At 45.0% G+C, this 26,481-nt stretch overlaps 1 protein-coding gene and 1 long non-coding RNA gene across 4 annotated transcripts; one reads left to right on the forward strand and one right to left on the reverse strand.

The window, feature by feature from the left end:
* Positions 1-1,960: 1,960 nt before the first annotated feature.
* LOC137345870 (putative nuclease HARBI1) lies at positions 1,961-18,194 on the reverse strand. 3 transcript variants are annotated; one of them, XM_068009124.1, is made up of 4 exons: positions 18,028-18,194; positions 16,228-16,358; positions 14,272-14,702; positions 1,961-3,579 (listed from the first exon to the last, which is right to left on the reverse strand). In XM_068009124.1, exon 4 carries the CDS (start codon positions 3,338-3,340, stop codon positions 2,783-2,785), a length of 558 nt encoding a protein of 185 aa, XP_067865225.1. In that variant the 5' UTR covers positions 3,341-3,579; positions 14,272-14,702; positions 16,228-16,358; positions 18,028-18,194; the 3' UTR covers positions 1,961-2,782. The 3 variants fall into 3 exon arrangements, with proteins under 3 accessions (XP_067865225.1, XP_067865232.1, XP_067865220.1); XM_068009131.1 differs by lacking the exon at positions 14,272-14,702; XM_068009119.1 differs by having other exon boundaries at positions 14,272-16,358.
* LOC137345909 (uncharacterized) lies at positions 13,655-14,859 on the forward strand. Its single transcript, XR_010968614.1, has 3 exons — positions 13,655-13,813; positions 14,304-14,531; positions 14,686-14,859. It is a non-coding gene; the product is annotated as an uncharacterized lncRNA (long non-coding RNA).
* Positions 18,195-26,481: the final 8,287 nt, after the last annotated feature.

The raw sequence follows: 26,481 nt of genomic DNA on the forward strand, positions 1-26,481 counted from the left end.
AGGCTACAATTCTGTTAGTGCAGAAGGAGTTAGAGATTTAAACACAGGTGGAGGAAGTCATGGAGGGGAGAAGCACTCGCTCAGCCCCCCGTTTCTCAGATGATTCACTACAGGTCCTCCTTCAGGCGGTTGAGGAGAGGCATGATATCCTCTTCAACCCAGATGGTAGAAGGCGACCGTCGACAGTGACAAAGAGGGCCCGGCTGGAGGTCGCGGAGGAGGTCAGCAGCCGTGGCGTCATTCGGCGCACATGGATACAGTGCCGCAAGCGCCTCAATGACCTGCTTCGCTCTGCCCGGGTAAGGGGCATTCCTCATTCATCTAATCGTTATTTTGTCAAGGGAGGGTGTATTTGTATTCATGATGCAATGTGGAACCGCTGTGTGATCATTGCCTGGCTGCCTCCTTGCATTGGGATGCAAGATGGGCATATGTGAGATGAACGTTAAGGAGGGGTTTATGAGGGCACGCTCAGCAATGGCACAGCAGTTAAAATACACATCAACCCATTTGGGTGATGGCGTGAAATGCGCACACAAATGTTTGACCTAATTTTTTTCTTTCATTAGGAAAAGAGGGCACACAACGCCCGAGAGAGGTCCTGGACAGGTGGTGGCATGGCCTGTCCAGCATTTCTCAGTAGAATGGAGGAGGACGCATTGATGATAGCAGGGGAGGAAGGAGGACGAGCCGTAGCAGATGGCGAGGCCAGTGGACATGGCCATGACCGTGAGTGATCCAGAAAGTGGTGTATTAGTGCATTTCGGGGGGGAGGGGGCAGGGTGGGGGAGTGTTGATGGGCCAATGTTGTTATGAGTTACTAATGAACATAATTAGGCCCTCAAAAGTCCCATTACACTGATGTGACCATAATGGACTCAAATACATGTTTTCCACTCTGGCTTTCTGATCAAACTGATCAATATGATTTTCCTAGCAGGTGACCGACTGCATGGAACAGGAAGCGTCTCAGTTGTACCACCATCCACCTCTGAGGTTGAGGAGGGCGCCTCAGAAGGTACACCGTCACATCCTTGCGACGCACCAAGCACCAGCGCAGATACAGACACCGCGGTTGGGATTTGCGTGTCCGTGGATTCGATTTCACATCCGGGTGTCAGCACAGCACAGGTGTCAGGCCAGCCACCGGAGGCAGAATCGGCCGATGCCTCACACAGTTGGAGGAGTGTGGGAGGCCAGGCCAGTGCAGAGCAGCAAGCTGATGACATGCCTTTGAGAACATCCATTCGGCGGGAGATGTTGCAGGTGCAGCAAGCGGTCCTTGAAAATCTGGCGGAGCTGCCTGAGACAATACGTACAATTAATCAAACTCTGGCTACATCCATCCAGAGTATGATTTCTGCTCACTCTCAGGCAATTGAACATCTGGCTTCCACCATTGACAGATTGGCGGCTGCAGTGGAAGGGCCAGTTCTGGATGCACTTCGTGATGTCAGATCGATTGTGGACTCCCTGGACCAGAGCCCCAGAGAGCAAAATCTGATGCTCTGGCGCCAGGTCGAGGCCGCTCATCCCTCTGATGTCACCATTGAGGATTGTCCGAGCCTCAGGAGGGCACAGGGGCAGCAGATCGCATATGGGAGTTCCTCTCAGGGCGCCTCTGATGCATCCTCCAGCTCCTTGCTTCCTCTGCCAGGGACATGTGATCAGCGAAATCCCAGGGTGTTACAGGGTACTCATGAGATTTCTCAGGAGAGCCCTGAGATGCCGGGGCCCTCACGGCCGCGAGCAAGCAGAGGACGTCCGCCAAAGTCATCACAAGCAGGGCAGCAAACAGTTCAGCCACCTGCCTCTGGTGTGTCTGGTGGCGAGGGATCATGCACTCGAAAGAGCACTCGGAAAAGATTTAAGAAATCACTTTAACATCACTAATGGTTCACAGGGTGAATTGAAAGGTTTTTTATTTGAATGTGTTATAAAATATTGTAACAAAATCGGGTTCTCTGAGATTTTGTCATGGCTTTCCTGAAGTCAATTCCAACATCGTTGCTCAACAGAAGTAATTCAAAATGTGAGGTCTCACACCTGGGTGGCGTTCCTCATGATGTGAAGGATTGCATCATTGCATTTTCTCTCCCCGTGAAGGTGAGTGAATTTGCCCTTTCAGAGCCTCACAATTAGTCTTGTCATATGGTAATCCAAATTGTGCGAAAATTTACACACTCTCAATGGAAACGTCTGCCTCTTAAAGACACCCTTGTCTATCAAGCACTTAGATCCAAATTAAATTCAGCTTCCTTTCCATGACCATCAAGTCAGTGGTGTCCAGCTACATCATCAGAAACATCATCGTCATCTGATGACACATCGCGATGACACTGATCCTTCTCCAGTGCCTCTCCATTTTCAGTCGCCAGGTTATGCAAGGCACAGCAGACGACAATTATTCTTGCAACCCTTGAAGGTGCGTACTGCAGTGCTGCACCTGAGTGGTCAAGACACCTGAACCTCATCTTAAGCAGGCCTATAGTTTGTTCGATGGTCACTGTGGTAGCTGCATGGCTCTTATTGTATCGTTCCTCCACATAACTTCTGGGATTCCTCACTGGTGTCATGAGCCATGTCTTCAGAGGATAACCCCTGTTGCCAAGTATCCATCCCTCCATTCTGTCTGGAGGCCTGAAAAGTGCAGGTGCAGGGGAGTTTCGGAGAATGAAGGCATCATGACAAATCCCAGGGTAACGTGCACACACCTGCATGATTCTCTGACGATGATCACAGACGAGCTGAACGTTCATTGAATGGTATCTCTTGTGGTTAATCAATGCCCCAACTGACCTGCTGGGGCTCTGAAGGCCACATGAGTACAGTCAATCACGCCCTGTTCCATTGGAAACACAGATATAGTGCTGAGGCCTCTGGCTCTCTCAGCCTCACAAGTGTTGTCCGCCTTGAACGTGATGAATTGGTTACCACGTTGGAACAATGCATCAGTCACAACCTTGATGCAGTGGTGCGCTGCTGCTTGTGAGACTCCGCACAAGTCTGCTGCTGAGGCTTGGAATGAGCCAGACGCATAGAAGTTAAGAGATACTGTAACCTTTAGAGTGACTGGCATTGGATGGCCACCGATACAGTTTGAGGAAACATCCACTGCCAACATCTCACAAAGAGATGTGACAGTCTCCCGTGACAGCCGCAGTCTTCTTCTGCACTGGCGATCTGACAGCTGCAGGTAGCTCAGACACAGCCGGTATGCCCCTCCTGGTGGGTGGGCACGTATCCTGACGTGTTCGCTAACGGGCGACTCTGCCACCTGCTCTCCCTCCCACATCACGATGGTGTACTGGATCAGCTTGTTGCATGTTCCCCTGCCCATTTGCCCTTCTGTCCCTCATCGGGCAAGGTCCTCCTCATCTGATGATCCATCTCCACGTTGAACAATTCCCATTGCTGTACTATTCACCAGATGCTCTGACCACAGGTATTAGCTTCCAGCAGTTAGGACTGGCTCACGAGATCCCCTTGCTTTCACCACATAAATCAAAGTTGATGGGTCCCCATCAGCAGTGCAGAACACTCAGATAAATCCTTTAGCACTAGTTGCAAGTCACACACCTTGTCAGGATATACAAATAGCATTAGAATTATTTCAGAATAAAACTGAAAATTGTACTTCCAACTCCCTCCTGAATCAATGCCTCCCGCCGCTGTGTAGCTGCTGGCTGGCTGACACGCCCCACGAACCGATTTACGGACGTTAAATCAGACCTCAGACATAAAATTGTAGTCAATTGCTTTGTAAACGACCTCAATTACCTTTCAATTACTTGTATATGGGCGGAGAGCACAGACTTGCTCACGCCCAACTTCCGACGTTGGTAAAATGACGTCTGCGCACAATGACGCCGGGGACACGGCCCGACGTCATCGCGCTTCATTTCACCATCCGGGCGCCTCCGAAGAGACACGTTTAATGCCGGTAAAATTCCAGCCACTGACTCCTGCTGAAGCACAGTTCTGCAGGTTCAATAGTCGTCCAGTTCTTTACTGATGTAGAAATCCTTTACATATGAACCTAAGCAATCAGAGTAAACAGGTTAATAAAAGCAAAATACTTCAGATGCTGGAAATCTGGAATAAAAAACAAGAAATGCTGGAAATACTCAGCAGGTCCGGCAGCATCTGTGGAGAGAGAAGCAGAGTTAATGTTTCAGGTCAGTGACTCTTCATCAGAACAGAGAGTAAACAGGTTATTCATTGGTGAAGGTATCACAGCTAAGTTTGATCTTGTTCTCAACAGAAGTCTGCATACCAGCAAGAATCATTGAATAATGATCAGTAGAGGGAATTCCTCTCCTTTGGCCAGATACTACCTAACCTGCTGAATATTTCCAGCATTTTATAGTACTTTGCTTTTGTTGTCCCAGCTGAGATCATCTAATTTAGCATTGGGTATCCAAGGGCTTAAAGATAAGCACAATATTAATTTGCAAGCTTATTGCTAAGAGTGTTTGATCCACTAAACAGGAATGGTGCCAAAAGCATTGATGCCAAAGTTTAGACATCAGTTTTTGTGTAATGTTACGTTGGCCAAGGTGTGTTTCATATAATGTGGCCACATTGCAATGATTTTTATTATGTGAGTAATTCAGTAGAAACCTTTCAAATTCCATGAGCTCAGATGCACAAAGTAGTAATGCTTGGTAATGCGATGTCACAGAAGGTTATTTATGGTGGGTCAATGGTGACATAAGCATTTTTGAGGTTACTTGACTAAAACATTGTAATAGCCAATGGAGCATATTTTAAGATTTGAACATAAAAAGATGAATTTTTAAGAACAAGAAAAGAGTTACACAAAATTAAACAGTTTTTTTATTCATTCATGGGACGTGGCTGTTGCTGGCTAGGCCTGAATTTATTGCCGTTCCCTAATTGCCCTTGAGAAGGTGGTGTTGAGCTGCCTTCTTGAACTGCTGAACCAACAGTGCTGTTAGGAAGGGAGGTCCAGGATTTTGACCCAGCGACTGTGAAGGAACGGCGATATAGCTCCAGGTCAGGATGGTGTGTGGCTTGGAGGGGAAGTTGCAAGTGGTAGTGTTCCCACGCATCTGCTGCCCTGGTCCTTCGAGGTGGTAGAGGTTGCAGGTTTGGAAGGTGCTGTCGAAGGAGCCTTTATGAGTTGCTGCAGTGCATCTTGTAGATGGTATATACTGCTGCCACTGTGCATCAGTCATGGAGGGAGTGAATGTTGAAGGTTGTGGATGGTGCGCCAATTAAGCAGACTGCTTTGTCCTGGATGGTGTTGAGCTCCTTGAGTGCTGTTGGAGCTGCACTCATCCAGACAAGTGGAGAGTATTCCATCACACTCCTGACTTGTGCCTTGTAGATGGTGGACAGGCGTTGGGAGATAGGAGGTGAATTACTTGCTGCAACATTCCCAGCTTCTGAGCTGCTTTTGTAGCCACAGCATTTATGTGGCTGGTCCAGTTCAGTTTCTGGTCAATGGTAACTCCCAGGATGTTGATAGTGGGGGATTCAGCAATAGTAATGCCATTGAACGCCAAAGGGAGATGGTTAGATTCTCTTGTTTGAGATGGTCATTGCCTGGCACTTGTGTGGCGCCAATGTTGCTTGCCACATATCAGCCCAAGCCTGGATGTTGTCCAGATGTTGCTGCATATGGACATGGGCTGCTTCAGTATCTGAGCAGTTGTGAATGGTGTTGAACATTGTGCAATCAGCAGTGGACATTCCCACTTCTGATGGAGGGAAGGTCATTGATGAAGCATCTGAAGATGGTTTGGCCGAGGACACTGCGCTGAGGAACTCCTGCAGTGATGTCCTGGGACTGAGATGATTGACCTCCAACAACCACAATCATCTTCCTTTGTACTAAGTATGACTCCAACCAGTGGAGAGTCTTCCCCCTGATTCCAGTTTTGATGCCATACCCGGTCAAATACTGCCTTGTCAAGGGCAGTCACTCTCACCTCACCTCTGGAGTTCAGCTCCTTTGTCATGTCTGGACCAAGGCTGTAATGAGGTCAGGATCTGAGTGGACCTGGCGGAACCCAAACTGAGCGTCAGTAAGCAGGTTATTGCTGAGCAAGTGCCACTTGATAGCACTGTCGATGACCCCTTCTATCACTTTACTGATGATCGGGAGTAGATTGATAGGGCGGTAATTGGCCGGGTTGAATTTGTCCTGCTTTTTGTGCACAGGACATACCTGGGTACTTTTCCACTATGCTGGGTAGGTGCTAGTATTGTAGCTGTACTAGAACAGATTGCTTGATTTTACAGTCTTGGAATTTTATTATTTTTTTTATTTAGAGATACAGCACTGAAACAGGCCCTTCGGCCCACCAAGTCTGTGCCAATTAACAACCACCCATTTATACTAATCCTACATTAATCCCATATTCCCTACCACATCCCCACCACCTACCTACACTAGGGGCAATTTACAATGGCCAATTTACCTATCGACCTTTGGCTGTGGGAGGAAACCAGAGCACCTGACGGAAACCCACGCGGTCACAGGGAGAACTTGCAAACTCTGTACAGGCAGTACCCAGAACTGAACCTGAATCGCTGGAGCTGTGAGGCTGCGGTGCTAACCACTGTGCCACTGTGCCCCTTGAGATCATAAATGGGCATAAGTTTCTGAAATGTTTTATTCGACAATGGGGTAATAAGGAATATTGGCTTAGATCTGGCTCGTATTGTCCTACCAAGAAACATTCTCTGTGCTAGAACAAATACTTCTGAAGTACAACTCTTCCCATTGGTGAAAGGGTTGAGAACCAGAGGACCTTGATAAGAACATAAGAACATGATAGGAGGAGGAGTACACCATTCAGCCACTCAAGCCTGCTTTGCCATTCACTAAGATCATGGCTGATCTGATTGTGGCCTTAACTCCACTTTCCTGCCTGCCCCCCATAACCTTTTACTCCCTTGTGGATCGAAAATATGTCTAACTTAGCCTTAAATATATTCAGTGACTCAGCCTCCACTGCTCCCTGCGATAGAGAATTCCAAACACCAACGACCCTCTGAGAGATGAAATTCCTCCTCAGCTCCGTCTTAAATGGGAGACTCCTTAATTTGAAACTGTGCCCCCGAGTTCTAGATTCCCCCATGAGGGGAAACATCCTCTTAGCATCTACTCTGTCAAGCCCCCTCAGAAACTTATATTTTCCAATAAGAACACCTCTCAATCTTCTAAATTTTAATGAGTTTCAGCCCAATCTGCTCAACCTTTCCTCATAAGACAAACCTCTCATCCCAGGAATCAGCAGAGTGAACCTTCTCTGAATTGCTTCCAATGCAAGTATGTCCCTCCTTTAATAATGTGACCAAAACTGCACACAGTACTGTAGGTGCAGTGTCACCAATGCCCTGTACAGCTGTAGCAAGATTTCCTTACTATTATATTCCATCCCCCTTGCAATAAATGCCAATATTCCATTTGCTTTCCTAATTACTTGTTTTACCTGCATGCTGACTTTTTGTGATTCATGTAAAGGACACCCAGCTCCCTCTGTATCACAACATTCTGCTGTCTCTCCATTTAAATAATACTCTGCTTTTCTATTCTTCCTGCCAAAGTGGGCAACCACACATTTTCCCACATTATACTCCATCTGCCAAATTTATGCCCAGTCACCTAACCTATCAATATCCCTTTGCAGATTATTTGTATCCTTCTCACAATTCTTTTCCTACCTATCTTCATATTGTCAACAAATTTGGCTACAATACATTCAGTCCCTTCATCCAAGTCATTAATATAGATCGTAAATAGTTGAGACCCCAGCACTGATCCCTGTGGCACTCCACTAGTTACAGTTTGCCAACCTGAAAATGGCCCATTTATCCCAACTCTCTGAGTTCTGTTTATTAACCAATCCTCTATCCATGCTAATATATTACCCCCAACACCATGAGCTCTTATCTTGTGCAGTAACCTTTTATGTGGCACCTTATCAAATGCCTTTTGGAAATCCAAACACACTACATTTACTGGTCCCCTTTATCCACCCTGTTTATTATATCCTCAAAGAACTTTAATAAATTTTCATTGTCATTTCATTGTCAAACACTATTTCCCTCTCACAAAACCATGTTGACTTTGCCTTATTGTATTGTGATTTTCTAGATGTCCTGCTACTATCACTTTAATAATGAATTCTAGCATTTTCCCAATTACAGACATTAGGCTAACTGGCCCAAAGATTCCTGCTGTTTCCCTCCTTTCTTGAACAAAGGTGTTACATTTGTAGTTTTCCAATCTGCTGGGACCTTTCCATATAAGGTGAATGACAAAAGAACCTATGGCAACACGAGGAAAAGCATTTTTACACAGTGAGTGGTTAGGATCTGGAATGCACCACTTGAGAGTGTGGTGGAGAGGAGGCAAATAGGAAGAGGTCGAGTGGGTGCAAGCAATGCTTTTCAGCAATGAAGTTGTGTGGGGAGGAGCATTCTTGCACCTCCTGGCTCCACATTCAGGTAAGTATTTTTCAACAAACTTACCTTTTTGATGGTGGCCTCCAGTGGTCCCTTTAAGGGTAGCTGATTAGGCTGGTTATAGATCTGATGATTGACCTGAAATGTTAACTCTGTCTCTTTCTCCACAGATGCTGCCAGAGCTGCTGAGTATTTCCAGCATGTTCTGCTTTTGTTTCAGATTTCCAGAATCTGCCAAATTTTGCTTTTGTAGACCACATATTCCTGAAGGTACCTGGCCAGGCACCAGCTGTGTTCAGGACTTAACAATTTTGCAATGAAGGCCTCCTATTTGAAAATGCAAAGGCCCTATCACCTCTTTCAGTGCCCCTTTTCCTCTAAAATGGGTGCAGCATCAAACAATTTTTAGGCCACTGTGTTTTGCTCTGATCACTATAGTTCTTAATAGATTTTTAAAAATCAAGTCTACATAGTGTAATGTAGTGTAATGGTGACCTCACCTTTAAGTAACCTTACCTTTAAGAGACCAGACCACTGATATAACTGATGATGTCACCAAATATGTGCAGGAGACACCATATTGTAAGGAAACTGAGCACACGGCCTGTAGACAGAGCACACACAGCAGCAGGGGAGGTGGTGGTGTAATGAACAAGAACAATACAGCACAGGAACAGGCCATTTGGCCCTCTAAGCCTGCGCCGAATGGTAGTGTCACTGGGCCAGTAATCCAGACCCCCAGGCGAATGCTCTGGGGACATGGCTTTGAATCCCACCATGACAGATGGTGAAATTTGAACTCAATCAAATTTGGAATTACAAGCTTGTTGAATGATGACCATGAAACCATTGTCAATTGTTGTAAAAACCCATCTGGTTCACTAATGTCCTTTAGGGAAGGAAATCTTCCATCCTAGCCTGGTCTGGCCAACATGTGACTCCAGACCCACAGCAATATGGTTGACTCTAAAATGCCTTCTATTCAAGGGGAATTAGGGATGGATAACAAATGCTAGCCTAGCCAGCGACACACGCATCCCATGAATGAATTTTTAAAAAAAGCAAGGACAACACCTGGAGCTGAGCTCATACAATGTAAATAGATAAAGTAATAAAGAGTGTTGTGTTGAACCTGAACCTGAATAACAAGCCTGCATCTATCCTACAGATGATTCACTGATCTGCTTAACAGCTTTACATATAAAGAAGCACAGCACAACACGACATATAAATAGCCTAAACAAGTGACCACAGAATCTTCTGACTGGGGGTTAATAGGAAACAAGAAGTGCCAACAGCTATTAAATACAGAGACAATGATAAATTAATTGAACCACTTTACTCTTTATGTTTATTTTCTCTTTAAAATTCCATTATTTATTCCAAAGCTCTGTCATTTCTGAGGCATCAGGCTGAAATTTTCCAGCTCACCGCCGATCTTCAAAAGCAGCTCGCGCACGTGCAAGAAACGCTCCATGGAGCCACCATGATATTTAGCACGGCGGCTCATTTAAATGGCCGGGGCGGACTTCCGCCCCACCGATGACGTGGAGGAGGCGGGCGCTCTGTCCCTGGCAATGGCGTCCGGTGCCACCGGGCAGGTGACGGTGCCATTTATAGAGGGCATAGAGCCCTTCCACTTCACTTTAATGTTGAAAGCAATAGGCTGTATAAAATTAAAGTGAGATTTTTAATAAAAGTTTCAAGACCCTTTCCCACCCCTCCAATTAGTAAACAATTTATTAGTTGCCCTCTCACCCCCAAAAAAACAGACATTGCGATCCCAACCTTACCCCCCCCCAGTTTATTAACTCGGACCTTTACCCTTTCCCACCACCCCCTAGACCAATCGGGTAGGTTTCATCCCGCTCCCCATTGCTCTGAAAACTTAACGCTTCCCCCCCACCCCACCAATGTTCCACCTCGGATCTCCAAACGGAGATCTGAAGGAGTGGGAGTTCTAGCAACTGGAATATCGCAGCGGGGTGGCCTGTGCAATGAGATAACTATTTATTCATTCATTTAAATTAATTAACATACGTTAATGATGTCCCCAGCGCTGAGCAGTGAGGTGGCTGCCACGTGGCCTTGCCACCACCGGTAATATGGTGTGGGGCCTTCCCAGCATCACGGCCCATGGTGAGCCTCTCCCGGAGGTATTTTCCGGGCCCCTCCCGCCACAACCCCTGACGTCGGGTGGGGGGAGGGGCGGGTAAAATCCAGCCCTGTCCACAAAGGCATGCCTACAGCTTCTGTATCCATTTGAATTTGAGTTTTCTGAAGGAGGATTCCTGGTTCAGCTTTTTTCCTCTGATTTTGTATTACCTTATATGATTTGACTGCAAATGATAAGATTTGCATGTGCTCATTCCACTTTGGTACAGTAAATTCTAGTAGGTCATCTTGTTCTAAGCGATTAATTGTCCTTCTTTCATCCTTATTGATATCTATATATGGTAATTTTAATTAAGTTTTTGATCTGCAAATTTTAAAAGCATTAATCTTGTTCAACATTGAGTTGTGTGTGGATTTCTCCCGGGTACGGTAGCATTGTGGTTATGTTACTGTTCTAGTAAGCCAGAGACTTGGACTAATAATCCGTCGATTGTGGGGGTCATTTTGACTTTGGGCAACATCGGTTCAGCTACCTGAGTGTGTCAAGAACAGCACCAAGTGAACTTGTGAGTGAGATGCCAGCCTGGTGAATCCCCTCTATCAACATTCTAGAGATCACTATTGGCCGGAAACCCATCTAGACCAATCACATACATATTGTGGCTACAATAGGAGGCCAGATGCTGGGAATTCTGTGGTGTGTGGCTTGTTTCCTGACTCTCCAAAGCTCTTCCCAAGGCACAAATCAGGAGTGTGATAGAATACTCTCCACTTGCCTGGATGAGTGCAGTTCCAACAGTGCTCAAGAAGCTCGACACCATCCAGAACAAAGCAATACACTTGATTGGCAACCCATCCACCACCTGAAATTTTCACTCCCTCCACTACCAGCGCACATGGCTACAGTACATGATATTTGCAGGATGCAATGCAGCAATTCACCAAACCCACAATTTACAACACTTAGAAGGATGAGGGCAGTAGCTCCATGGGAACACAATCATTTCCAAGTTCTCCTCCAAGTCTCACATAGTCTCAACTTGGACATATATCACTGTTCCTTCATCATTGATGGATCAAAATCCTTGAATTCCCTACCTAGAAACATTGTGGGACTACTCATGGACTGCAGCAATTCAAGAAGGTTAATCAGTGTGTAGCGCTGATTTGATGCCAGTGCTGCCATTTTGAAGCCTTCTCTTAACCTTCTTTAAATTACAGGAGTAGGACAAATGGACATGGTCTACACTAACAAAATGTAATGATAGACCAACAGAAAAAAAAATTCTTCATGGGTAGAGGCACCAAATACCTTAGAACCATTTAATAGTTAACAGAAGGTGGGGGAAGATATAGTAGTGCCATTCTCAGTGGATAAATTATGAGCTGAATAGCTTTCCTCATCTATAGCTATCTGGTGATCTTCTGAAATCAAGTCGTGTGGAACAAACAATTGCATGCAAAGAGTATTAGCAGTCAGTGGGGTCAATTCATTGCTGCCATCGCATTCGACAAGCTGCCTCCTAGTCACTGTGGGTTCGATGGTGCACCACCTTCTCATGGGCAACTAGGGATAGGCAATAAATGCCAGTCTTGTCAGCATTGTCCATATTCTGAGAATGATTTTTCAAATAAAATGCAGGAAATCTGCAGCCTCTGATGGTTTTATTTGTTCAGTCCTCGAAGCTTGACAATGATGTATATGGATTTTTCAAATAGTTAATTCAGGTGTTTGCTTATTACTCCAAAATCAGAATTGTTTTGATTATTTCCCTAAATCCACCATCTTCAAATTGTTGAGAAGTAAAGGGAACTTTGCTCATCACTTGCTAATATGTTGTTCCATTCATTGTTTATGCCATTTATTTAAAGAAACCCAATGGATTTTAGAGCAATTCAACAGCTCTAAACTACTCCCCATGTTCTTCTACTAATTGGAAACTATTTTCCAGAAACATTAGGTTAACATTTTGTGGTGAACAGATGCATCAATCTAACCATTTATCTTTTCCGCTTCGTTTTTCTGGATATTCATCCAAAAATCGACAGTTGATACATAGCTTTTAGCAAAGATTTATTTTGCAATCGCAATATAACTTGTTTGAATAAATACAGTAATAAAACTGAAGAATGTAATTTTAACTCCCCGCCCACTTTATGATTGAGCTTTTAGGTCATTTAATAGCACTCTTGTCATGACATGATATTTGTTACTTTCTACAGTAAAGCAATCCAAATGTCTGACACAACAGAAGCTATTTGATACAGCTGAGATAACATATTTTCTACAACTAATGGTTGTGGGGAGATGAAAGTACCAGATCTCACCAGCATAGTTAATCTGATAAATTGAATCATGAGACTTTTTTTAAACTGCAGATTGATCCTTATAAGGAACTTTTCACACTGGGTCCAATAAAGTATGATAGCTCTATTTGATAAAAACATGTTCTGTCATTCATCTTCCTGTGTACGCTAACACTTCTAGAACAGTATAAATTAGAAATGTTTTGATCTCAGCATGTAGCTGAAGATGCAAGCAGTGCATTTTCTTATTTGCTGTGCTTTGTTAAATCAAATCCATCTACCTCCTAACAATTTGCTACTACTTTCGAAATAATATAGATAAGAATAAGCAAAGTCCTTGTCTCAATCATAATTATTCAAATTATAAATTTTCAGTAGGTACCTGATACTTTCAGCTCCTTAAATGCTCACCAGCCTTTTGCATTAGATGAACATTCAATTGCTGCAAAACTTGGTTCTGTAGTGCCCTGTTTTTTGGAATTACGAATGTCATTTTATCTCCAAAATGCCATCCACAGCACGCACACACTTTTGGTGATAGCTGCGCTGGACAACATTTTGGTGAGGGCGTTAGCACTTGGGCGGGGAGCATCCTCCAGAGTGTGCAGAGTCGGCAGACTGTGGTGTTAATCAGTGTGTAGCACTGACCTGATGCCAGTGCTGCCATTTTGGAGCCTTCTCTTAGCCTTGCATGCGTTCAGCTGGAAGGGACTTTTTCAGGTTAATTGCTGATTGATTTCTATTGGCTGTTGCTGTGATTGTCTAAGTGCTTGGTGGCTTCCAGAATTGTTTAAATTTGATAAACGTCCACAGGGAGTGGTGTGGCATTTGCTGCAGGATTCTGTCTTGACTTCAAGGATTCTGCGCAAACTATGTATTTCCAGACATGGCTGCAGCAGCTTGCATCTCCCTTGGATGACTGCATGACAAAGAAAATCAGTCGAACAGGGTAAGCTGTGGGAATAGGGAGAAAAAAGATGGGGAGAAGGGCTTTCAGCAGGAGGCCATATCCACCCAGTATGTTTAGGAAACAATTTTCCTACCGGGGCATCCAGGAGGGACTCCTCCGCATGCCCACGTGGCCGAAGCACCCCCCCCCACCCCCCCCCCACCCCCACTTCCTGGTGCTGGTTAGATCCCAGCGCTGGGGGACCATTAATAGGCCATTTAAGGGCCTTAACTGGCCTCTGGGTGGGAAAGCTGTTGTCGGCCTATTCCACTCCCAGGAAAATCACTTGGCAATGGGCCCTCCCCCCGCCACCTGTCGCAATACTATGGGCACACCTGCCTCCGACTCCATCCCAGGTGGGCCCATAAAATCCAGCCCCATGAGTCTGTACCATATGTTTCACCTTTATTTATGTTGAGCCTGTACGGTCATTTATAGCCTATATTTTCAAAACTTACATGATACTGATATGTCTCCGATTTTCCTTTAGGTGCAATTGCAGACAGGGATCACAATCCCTGAGTGCCAGTGGACCTCTATTACCAGCCAGAGGACCCATTCATTGCTTGTTAATTCCCTGGCTGTTGCTGTGTGGGGGTCCACTGTGTTGAGGGACAGCTTCATCTGTGGAAGAGTGTACCCACGGTTCTTCCATTCCAGTGGTGCATCCCCCCAGGCGAAATCCCCCTCTTGCCAAGAACACTCAGTTCTGTCAAAGGTAACAACTTACAAGCACTTTTAAAATTGCAAATCTCTGCAGGAAGATGTCCCATGTTTCCAATCTTTTCTTTAAATATGCCATGAATGTCCCTTTTCTACTACATTTTGAGAAGGTCGCAATGCTTAATTTTGTCTCTCTTTCCTCTTTTCAGCATGTTTCCACCATCACCTACAAACGAAGGGGCTGAGTGAGGATACTGTCTCAAAAGAGCTTGTGAGATTCAATGGCTACATAATTCAGAAGATCCAAGATATCAATAAGAAGCCAAAAGTGCAATGATTTTGAACTTGTGTGGAAATGTATTTCAGCTTTCTCAATAAAATTTGTCCAGCTTTACTCAAACATGTATTGTCAGAAGGTTTTTTCTGGATGAAGAATTTTGCTAGATTTGATATATCATGCCCATACTTCACTGAATGAACACCATGATACAGCAGTACACTTCACTGAATGAACATAATGGGCAATATTAACATAATGGGTTTATATCATAGTTCAAACATTTCAGACTGGGATATTCAACTAGACTAGTGGCTGGGACAGTCCAACTGATAAATACCACCTGAACTGGTGGTTCAATTGGTGGTTCATGCCAGCAGCTCAACTGGTACATGCCAGCAGCTCAACTGGTGAAAATTCCACATTCAACTGGTACATGCCAGCAGACAGTCAAAACTAGTGAAGTGGATTTCATTTCCCAGTTGACAAGTGGTAAGCGAACTGGTATGAGTCACTGGAAACAGCTTGTGTGTATGAATGATGTATCTGCTTCATAAAGCTGCCCTAATTGAAATCTGCCACCTGCTGCTGCCACAAATGCAGCCTCAGAGCAGGGCGAGGACAGCATTGTCAGTGGCTCTGAAGGTGACGATGGCCACGAACTTTTAGGCATCATGACTTCTTCCAAGCTGCAGCAGGTAATATTTGCAACATTTGCTATCCACTGTTGCCTAAGGGAGACCTCTAAGTCTCTGTATTCCAAGAGAGCTGAATAGTTTTGTCAGTTCCGAAGAAGGGTCACTGACCCGAAACGTTAACTCTGCTTCTCTTTCCACAGATGCTGCCAGACCTACTGAGTGAATCTAGCATTTCTTGTTTACGTTTCATTCTCTGTTGCTAGAAAGAAGCAGGTGGAGCGAGCTTACGGCTTTGGGAATTGGTGTTGTGTTTACTGGTATTGCAGTCAAATGAGTCGATCATGAAGCTTGTAAATCAGCAGAGAGTGTGGAATGAGGGGTGAATGGGATGTGAAAAGGAAGATTAGGTATGAGGATCAATGTTCTCTTCAGAATTTAGTTTCTGTTTGCAGCCAGTTTTTTCAGTGCATGGTCCCTTTATTCATCACAGAGCATGACCTGCATGGTATCTTCCAGGCTGCTGTGTAGCCTGTGCCCATGCAGCTAAGCAGAAACATTGACGAGGACACAGTGGTTAGCACCACAGCCTCACAGCTCCAGGGACTCGGGTTCAATTCTGGGTAATGCCTGTGCGGAGTTTGCAAGTTCTCCCTGTGACTGCGTGGGTTTTTGCCGGGTGCTCCGGTTTCCTCCCACAGCCAAAGACTTGCAGGTGATAGGTAAATTGGCCGTTGTAAATTGCTCCTAGTGTAGGTAGGTGGGCTGAAGGGCCTGTTTCAGTGCTGTATCTAAAAAATAAAATAAAGATACTGTCATCTTCGATAGTTTCAGCCTACCATTTGCCATGGCCTCAGTCATGGCTGCTCCAGTGGTGGCGCCACCGTCTCCTCCATTGGAGTAAGGCATACAGCCTTGCCTGTTCCCTGCTGGTTAGGTGCTGCTGCATCCAGTCATGTGCCTGCTTATCCTGCAAGAAACAGAGAATTGTGTCAATGAGTGTGGTGCTTTGTGTTTTGGTGATATGCCTATCATAAGAACATTAGAAACAACAGCAGGAGTAAACCATGTGGCCCCTTGAGCCTGCTCCACCAATCAGTACAATCATGGCTGATCTTCTGCCTCAAATCCACTTTCATGCCCACTCTCTGTACCCCTTGATTCCCTGAGAGCTCAAAAATATTGATATTCTCACCTTGAATATACTCAATGATACAGCATCCTCAACTCTGTGGGGTAAAGAATTCCAAAGATTCACAACACTCTAAGTAAAGAAATTTCTTCTCATCTCAGTCCTAAATGAATGACCCCTAATCTGAGGCTGTGCCCCTGAGTTCTATATTCCCCAGCCAGGGGAACAACCTTTCAGTGTCAACCCTGTCAACCCCCTTCAGAATCTTGTATCTTCTATTAGATTAGATTAGATTAGAGATACAGCACTGAAACAGGCCCTTCGGTCCACCGAGTCTGTGCCGAACATCAACCACCCATTTATACTAATCCTACACTAATCCCATATTCCTACCAAACATCCCCACCTGTCCCTATATTTCCCTACCACCTACCTATACTAGTGACAATTTATAATGGCCAATTTACCTATCAACCTGCAAGTCTTTTGGCTTGTGGGAGGAAACCGGAGCACCCGGAGAAAACCCACGCAGACACAGGGAGAACTTGCAGACTCCACACAGGCAGTACCCGGAATCAAACCCGGGTCCCTGGAGCTGTGAGGCTGCAGTGCTAACCACTGCGCCACTGTTCTATCATGCCTAAATAGATGTCAGTTTGTGCAAGCTGTGAGATGTGAGTGTGTGGCTTGCAGCAGTGCTAAGTGTGTGAAGGTGAGGTGAAGCTATGCATGTTAGGTAGAATCATGATATATAGAGACTGTTGGTGGGTGAGTAATGGAAGCGTGGTGCATTGAGCAGTGTGTGAGGCTAGTGGTGCAGTAGGTAGGCTATAGTATTTGAAGATACATTCACTGACGTTGACCACTTGTGTGAGTTCATTGAACTTCTTGCAGCACTGCATCCAGGTCCTAAAGTTTGTGTGCTGCCTGCATAGGAAGCCTTCCCGCATGCATAATGTGATCCCCGCACCTGTTTTCGGGGGTTATTGAGTTTTAGGCCCAGTAAGGTAACAGACTAAATACTTCAGATTAATGATTACACTTTACAGAAAAAAAAACCCACAAAGGATCTGAGCCAAGAAAAAGTGTTTAACAATGTATTAACTGAAACTGCAGATGGAAAAGGGCAGTAACCTGTGCCCAAATTGTTAGCTGTCTGGATTCCAAACTAAGTGCATTAATATAAATGTCTGAGTGCCATAATTTCAGCCCTCCTTTATTCACTACCAGTGCATATTCCATGTTGTTAAACACACCCAACTTGAGCAGTTGAATAATGTGGCTTCAATTCCTGTTTTCAGTATAATTGCAGCTAAGTGCATCATATTTTAACATTGTTATTAAAAACCCTCATAATTTTATGGTCTATCTTTCAGGGGAATGCTTTTTTCTTAATTTGACAGAATGAATAAGAATTACTTAAATATACAGTATGTGGGAATCATGCCATAGTTATACTGCAGTGCCAGCATAAATAAGATTCAACTCAGGAATAGATTTCACTTACCATAGATTCTGCTTGCCACAATTCTTATTGTGTACCTCTGAATAATCCCACTCCCTTTTTTAAAGGGTCCATGGCCTCCACAATTTCCCCAGGCTTGTCTGTTTGTTATCAAGTTTAAATTGAGTCATGAACATAGGCAAATATATGAAAACAGGTATGACTCAACACTATCCACACCATGCTGAGAATCATTCATGTTTAAACCATGTTTGAACCAACCACAAGAATGTACCTAACCAAGCGTATCACTAGGCTTATTTTGTTTGCCAGAAAGGCAATCATAAACCTTGACTGAAAGAAAAATAAACCTCGTAACCCATTAATACATTTATCCTTTCTGGATTAGAAAATCCTTTTTGCTTGCAATATAAATTGTGAGTTGTCAATGCAACTTGCTTTGTTGAATGATAATTTTCTTTAATCCACTGACTGGACATCTGAATTTATATTTTTTGAAAGAAATTTTAAAAAGAACAGATAAAAGATGACTTTGCTAGCAGCTTAAGATAGCCACCTAATTTGCAACACTGTATCTTACATTGCAAGGCCTATGAGGAGGGAAATAAAATGTCTGCTCATTCCAACAAGAACCAAGACCCAGGAAGTTTAAGGGAAGTGCTTGTTCTTTTTCTTTAGCAAGATGAAATACTGCCAACTACTATGCTTGAATCACTCAGTGACTGCTATGTGACAAGCCCCTCCCCATCTGTGGTTTTAAGTTTGTGTTTCTCTGCAGCAGCAAGGAGAAGCATCTGGACTCTGGACTCTGACACATGCGGATCCAAGTTGGGGTCCCTCTCTCTCTCACTCTCTCTCTCCATTCCAACTTGCAAACTTTCCCATCCTGCCTGTTGACTGACCACCTTTGCATACTGTGGCTACAATCAGAAACCCCATTGGAGGAAATCATCCGCATCACCATCTCCAAGGGACCCATTGAACCAGTCATCTACCTCTTCAAACTGAAAAGTCAGGACCGCCGAATTCAGCTAGAAGCCAACCAATCAAATGCGTGAATGGTTTGCCTGTGCATGGACGTCCATGGAATTGGAGCACAGGGGAGGCGGGACTAGCTGGGAAGGCTGGTGCTGTCAATCAAGTTCTCCCTGCCCATGTCTGACCTACGGAATCAGCCATGGAGAGGTTTGGTGTGATTAGAACAGGTAGAATAGCACACAGGAAAGCAATGTTGGAACTGGAAAGGGAAGTCTACTCTGAGCCAGAACAAGCTTTCTTTTTAGGCAGACAATCCACGTTCTCAGCTCGCCAAAGGCCCTTGTTTCTCAGAGATTGGGGCTAGCTCTGAGCAGCATTGAGTTTCCACTCCTGGTGCATGGTGAATGAAGACGGGAGCTAGGGCGAGGCGGGTGGAGAATGAGAGGGAAAGTGAGAGAGATGGGGGTGAGTGAGAACAGGGTGAGAGTGAAAGAGAAGGGTAGGAGGGGGGAGAGGAGAGAGAGAGGAGGGAGAGAGAGGGAATGGGGGCAGAAAGAGAGAGGGGAGGGGGTGAGAGAGGGAGAGGGAAGAGAGAGCAGGGGAGAGAGAAAGGGGAGATAGAGAGAGAGAGGAGAGAGACAGAGGGGGAGAGAGTGAGAGAGAGAGGGGTGAGAAAGAGAAGGGGGGAGAAAGGGGAGAGAGAGAGAGAGGAGAGAGAGAGGGGGGAGAGAGGGAGGGGGAAGAGAGGAGCCGAGAGAGAGGGGGTGACAGTGGGAGGGGGGGGGGGAGAGAGTGAAAGGTGGATGAAGAGGGGTAGAGAGGGGGGGAGAGAGGGGGAGAGAGAGAGAGAGATGGGGTGAGAAAGAGGGGGAGAGTAGGGAAAAGGGGGAGAGATAGAGAAGGGGGAGAGAAGGGGGTAAAGAGGGGGTCATGGGGGAGGGGGTCATGGGGGAGGGGGAGAGAGAGAGACTGGGGGAGGGGGTGAGAGAGAGAAGGGAAGAGGGGAAGAGTAGGGAGAAGGGGAGAAAGATAGTGAAGGGTGAGAGAAGCGGGGAGAGAGGGGACATAGGAGGAGAGGGGGGAGAGAGGGACACATAGGGAGGTAACAGAGAGAGGGAGAGAGATGGACACAGAGAGGGGGAGAGAGGGGAACAGAAAGGGAAGAGAGAGAGAGGGAGAGGGTTTGACACGGAGAGGGGAGAAGGAGGGGAGAGAGAGAGGGGCGATAAAGAGATCAAGATCACTCGTGACAGATGCTACATCAAGTGTGCAGGCAGACATTGACTACCTGTGCAAGCAAAATCAATGCCAGGTATCTCACTAAATAGGGCGAAATATGTTTTAACTCCCTCTGTGTTTTGATGGCATTAGATTGGCTATACATTTTATATACAGATTAATTGTCCCATGTTCGTGGCTGAGTCAATAATTTTGTCAAGTGTCTGTGCTGCAACATGTTGGTGCCTATCCCTGCTCATTCACTGTAGTTTTACATACAATTTTTAAAAACATTTTAATCACAATTCCTAAGTCGTATGGCATGAGAAAACACAGGTAACCAAATATTTGTTGTCTCTCCTTACATATACTCATTTCAAATGAAGGAATGTAGAAAGCTAGACTGTAAAAAACTAACACAACTTAGTTCATTTGAACTATGCCAAGACAAAGATTAATATCAAACGTAACCAGTCACATTTTCAGATTTTGGACTATGCTGCCACGGAAGACCTTGAAGCAATGTATGTTAAAATGTTACTATTAAGAAAAACATAACATTTGAGGGTTAAAATTCACAGGACAGCAGAGCTGGCAGTTGTAGATTAGGTTGCACTGGGAACTTTGAACCAGCATACTCCAACAATGAAAGATAATTTAATATTCCAGTAATTATTCACACTTATTGCTGTGGAAACAATTCTATTCAGTTGAGCGCAGTAGGGGTCATTGCTGAATTAGGTTGGTGGATTCTTCTGTTTGGAGGGGATAGTCAGTTTGATAAAAATTTATACTGGGATAAAGCTTTGGAACATGGGACAGCGAAAAAAACTGGGGTCTGTCAGGCAGTAAAAGGCTGTGAGAAGTATGGAATATAGGAGAAGCAGTTAGAAAATTAGCTTTAATTCAAGCAAGACTTTAATGGTGTATTGCATGAAGACAATATCAACAACTTCCATTTATATATTGCCTTTAACGTATTGAAATGCCCCAAGGTGCTTCACAGGAATTAACAACAAAATTTGTCGCTGAGCCACTTAAGGAGATATTAGGACAGGTGACGAAAATCTTAGATAAAAAGATAGGTTTTAAGGCGCATCTTAAAAGTTACTTCATAAAAAACCATAGAAACATAGAAAATAGGAGCAGGTGTAGGCCATTCAGCCCTTTGAGCCTGCTCCACCATTCATTATGATCATGGCTGAACATCCAACTCAGTAACCTGTTCCTGCTTTTGCCCCATATCCTTTAATCCCTTTAAATCCAAGAGCTATATCTAACTCCTTCTTGAAAACATACAATGTTTTGGCCTCAACTTCCTTCTGTGGTAGCAAATTACACAGGCACACCACTCTGTGGATGAAGACATTTCTCCTCATCTCAGTCCTGAATGGTTTACCCCATATCCTCAGACTATGACCCCTGGTTCTGGACTCCCCCACCATCGGGAACATCTTTCCTGCATCTACCCTGCCAAGTCCTGTTAGAATTTTATAGGTTTCTATGAGATCCCCCTTCGCTCTTCTGAACTCCAGCAAATATAATCCTAACCGACTCAATCTCTCCTCATACGTCAGTCCTGCCATCCTAGGAATCAGTCTGGTAAACCTTCGCTGCACTACCTCTATAGCAAGAACATCTTTCCTCAGATAAGGAGACCAAAACTGCGCACAATATTCCAGGTGTGACCTCACCAAGGCCTTGTATCATTGCAGCAAGACATCCCTGCTCCTGTACTTGAATCCTCTCGCTATGAAGGCCAACAGACCATTTGTCTTTTTTACCGCCTGTTGCACCAGCATTCTTACCTTCAGCGACTGGTGTACGAGAACACCCAGGTCTCGTTGCATATTCCCCTCTCTCAGTTTATAGCCATTCAGATAATAATCTGCCTTCCTGTTTTTGCTACCAAAGTGGATAACCTCACATTTATCCACATTATACCGCATCTGCCATGCATTTGCCCACTCACTCAACTTGTCCAAATCACCCTGAAGCCTCTCTGCATCCTGCTCACAACTCACCCTCCCACCCAGTTTTGTGCCATCTACAAATTTGGAGACATTACATTTAGTTCCCTCATCTAAATCATTAATATATATGGTGAATAGCTGAGGTCCTAGCACTGATCGCTGTGGTACCCCACTAGTCACTACCTGCCATTTGGAAAAAGACCCATTTATCTCTAGTCTTTGTTTCCTGTCTGCCAAACAATTTTCTATCCATTGCAATACACTACCCCCAACCCCATGCGCTTTAATTTTACACGCTAATGTCTTATCTGGGACTTTGTCGAAAGCCTTCTGAAAGTCCAAATAAACCACATCCACTGGCTCCCCCTCATCAACTCTACTAGTTACATCCTCGAAGAATTCTAGTAGATTTGTCAAGCATGATTCCCCTTTCGTAAATCCATGTTGACGCTGTCCGATCATTTATGAACCTGGGGCATTGAACAATGGGAGGTTATTTGACCATGGATTTTATCACCATCAGGCTTGATCATGGCCTCCACAAACATTTACATGCCTGCAGTTCCAGTACAATTGATGCAATAGTCATCAGGAGTAAGAACGTTGACTAATTTGTCTATTCCTAACATCCAAAGATTATGAAATTTAACCAATAATCCTGAAGAGACGGACTGCTTCAATAATTAGCAATTCTTGTTTGGAAAGGCTACTGAGCTTCACAGTATGAGGAAGCTGATTTGGCATATTCAGTGGAAACTATCTCTTAGTTTAGCACTGCAGGTTAGAAATTACAGTTGGTGCAATTAGTAAATGAATGCTTCGTGCATTGGCGTATCATTCCTTTGTCAGCTACTTCAATGGAGATATTAGCTCATTTACTTTATTGGCCTGGATTTTGCTGTGGTAATGGCAGCAAAACTGTCATCCTCTGCTGTCATTACTCCACTGAAACTGACAGCAACTTCAGAAGTTCAGACATGCGCAGATTAATGCAGAAATCCCAAAGTTGCTGTCAGTGAGTCTACATTCCTCCAAGGGGTGCGCTGCCGAGGTTCCAACAGCTTGCTATCTCCCTTGTAATTATGACTTGGAGAAAATGTTCACTCCTGCACTGTTAGTCTCACTTTAAAAACCCTTGAAAAAGTTACACCTTTTTGAATGAGGTGTAACTGGGCTGTTAAAAGTGTACCAATTTCATGATTACTGCCAAACACTTTTACTGGCCCTAATGTGTCAGCTGTGGCCTAGTTGGTAGCACTTTCACCTCTGAAGGTTCTGTGTTTAAGCCCCACTCTAGGACTTGAGCACAAAAACACAAGGCTGACACTCCTTTGCAGTACTGACGGAGTGCTTCACTATTGGAGGTGCTGTCTTCCAGATGAGACGTTAAACCAAGGACCTGTCTACCCTCGAAGGTGGATGTAAAAGATTCCATGGCACGATTTGGAGAAGAGCAAGGGAGTTATCCTTGGTGCCCTGGCCAATGTTTATCCCTCAATCCACATCATAAAAGAAATGATCTGGTCATTATCACATTGCTGTTTGTGGGAGCTTGCTGTGTGAAAATCGGCTGCTGCATTTCTTACATTACGACAGTGACTACACTTCAAAAAGTATTTCATTGGCTGTAAAGCACTTTGAGACATCTGGTGGCTGTAAAAAGTGCTATATAAATGCAAATCTTTATTATTTTTTCTGGAAAGCTAATTTTATATTTGTGGAATGTCAAATTTCTTCACAATGATAAAAAAAATCCTTATATTTAATGTTTGTTTTTCCTTTTTTAAGTTTGTTTGTCTTTATTTTACCTTCTGTCTTAATAGAGTCATACATTTATTCCACTATCTGAAAATTTAAATTAAAATGGAATGATTTTGTGGTTTTAACTTTCTGATTTGCTGTGTGTGAACACTTCAATGTGATTGATTGCCCGCCTGCTTGCTGACATCACTGCTGCTGCAAGCCATGACTTCCCGTTAACTTAGTGCCAGATTTAACTGCCACCAGGAATGGGGTAATTCCTGTCACAGAGCTCACTAGATCTTTGAGGGCGGCTTTCTTCGAGGTCAGTGGCGAGTGCTTTTGCTTTGCCGCTAACTACAAAATCTGGATCATTGTGTTATGCTGTTGTCCACTAATATTAACAATCGCAGCTGCTCGACCTGTATCTCTACGGATGCTAATTTAGTACACTCCAAGTTGGGCTCACATCAATGCTGCCATTAACATTCACTATTTAAACAAAATGTATAAAGATGGTGGCTTATTGAGTGAATGCATCATATAGTTTGCTAAATATGACAATTTGATACCAACGTCCCAGGAAGGCCTAGCTATGTATTTGAGTCATTTCCTCGGGTATATTCCTCATCCTCAGAAATAATAATAACTCCTGTAAGTACACTTTTTCTCCTTTTAAACTGGTATGTACCTTAAACCTCTCCACCTCAATCTCCTCATTTAAGGCACTTCACTAAACCCACCTCTTTGACCGATCTTTTGGTCACTTCTCCTAAGCTGGAATTTTACACAACCCCAGGAGTGGACTGGAGGTGGGTGAAGGGGATAATATCGAGTGGGAGGTGAGGGTTGCAATTCTCGTTGCCTACCTGCTCCCACTGTCATTTTACCAGCAGAGGGGGAGTTGAAAATGGCTCACATGACCCAGGCCAATTGAGGCCCTTAAGTGACCAATTAATTGCCACTTAAGGGCTGCCTCCCGCCACCGCTGGTATCTTAACAGTGGTGGTCGGGCACATCGCCACCTGGGGACACCATCTGGTCAAATCAGACGGCCTCCTTGCGGGCTGTGGGGGAGCCCTCCTGCTTGGGCACCCTGTGTCCCACAGAGGGTACCCCCAGCAGCACAAGCCGCACCCCCCCCCCCCACCCCCTGCTGGAGCAGCTCCCCCTGCCCTCCTAATTGACCCCCACCCTCTTGCCAGTCCCAGCCGATTTTCCCCGGTGAGACCTGAAACCCCACTCACCTTTCGGTGCCAGCATCCCTCTTGCTCTTCTGGCTGGGTGCAGTCCCAGCAGTGACCACCACTCCTGGTGGCATTACTGAGACTGAGGAGCTGCCAGCCCTCAGATTGTCTGCAGCTATTGGAGGCAGGACTTCCTGCCTAGGAGTGCAAAAGTCCTGAATGAGGTCAATTAAGGGCCTGGGTTATGCAAAATTGCTGGACTAGATTTTATGCACCTGCTGCCAGGAGCGGTGGTGGGCAAAAAAATGGTGACCCATCACGTGGAGGGGGCGGGCTCTCTGATGCTAGCACTGCATTAGCTGCCAGTGTGCAGGAGCTGGCATTATTTTTAAAGCCCTGCTGGCTAATTTAAATTTTTAAAGTTCTATGATCCCACCCCCCCCCAACTGTACTGATTAAAAATCTTCCACCCCTTTCCCATCCCCCAATAACAATAACATTCATTATCTGCCCTCTCCACCCCCCACCTTCCACACTTAACCTTCCCCCACAAACTGAACAAAGTGCACAGGTCTCCCCCTTTCTACCAACCCCGACACTCATGATGTGAATTTGGCCCCCCCCCCCCCCCCACTCCCGCCGCACTAAAAATCTTAAGTGCCCCTTCAACAGACAATGTGGCCAATTTAAGCCACCGGGGAGCGGACCCGGAGGGGTGGAGCATTGGAGCTGTGAGTATAAATAACTTACCTCGGGGATTTTGCAGCCTAGTCATCGGGGAGTGGAGGTAGAACGGATCCGGAGGCTTTCACTGCTTCAGTGTTCCAACTGAAACTGAGAAAAATTTGAAAAAAGTGACATCACAGGAAAACTGGTAGGGAATCTGCACTAAATTTGAAAAAATTGAAAAACTAATTAACTAAAGTAAAGTAGAGATGGCAGGGCAGGCGATGTGCCATAGCTGCATGATGTGCGAGCTGGTAGATCCCATTGTGAGTCACAGTGACTTCGGCTCAGAGTTGATGGTCTGGAGTCCGAGCTTCAGACACTGTGGCACATCATGGAGAGGGAGAGGTTCCTGGACACTGTGCTTAAGGCAGTCACACCCCGTAGATTAGTATCTCAAATTTGGCCAGTGGTCAGGGACAGGAGGATGTGACTGCAAGTGAGGCAGGTAGAGGGATCCTGAATTCAGCAATGGAGGAGCCTCAGTTCTTGACCTTGTCTAACAGGTACGAGGTACTTGCTCCCTATGTGGATGAGGAAAAGGACTGTAGGGAGGATGAGCAAACTGACCACTGCACCGTGGGACAGAAGGCCATTCAAGTGGGGGAGTAAAAAGAAAAGTGGTAGTGGTAGGGGATTCCATAATTAGGGGTAATAATAGCATCCTTTGTAAG

Source organism: Heterodontus francisci, chromosome 2 (assembly GCF_036365525.1).
Source record: "Heterodontus francisci isolate sHetFra1 chromosome 2, sHetFra1.hap1, whole genome shotgun sequence".
Lineage (NCBI taxonomy): Eukaryota > Metazoa > Chordata > Chondrichthyes > Heterodontiformes > Heterodontidae > Heterodontus > Heterodontus francisci.

What these genes read in the sequence shown, in the direction of transcription:
- LOC137345870 (XM_068009131.1), bottom strand. Translation starts at nt 3,340, where the DNA reads ATGGGCAGGGGAACATGCAACAAGCTGATCCAGTACACCATCGTGATG.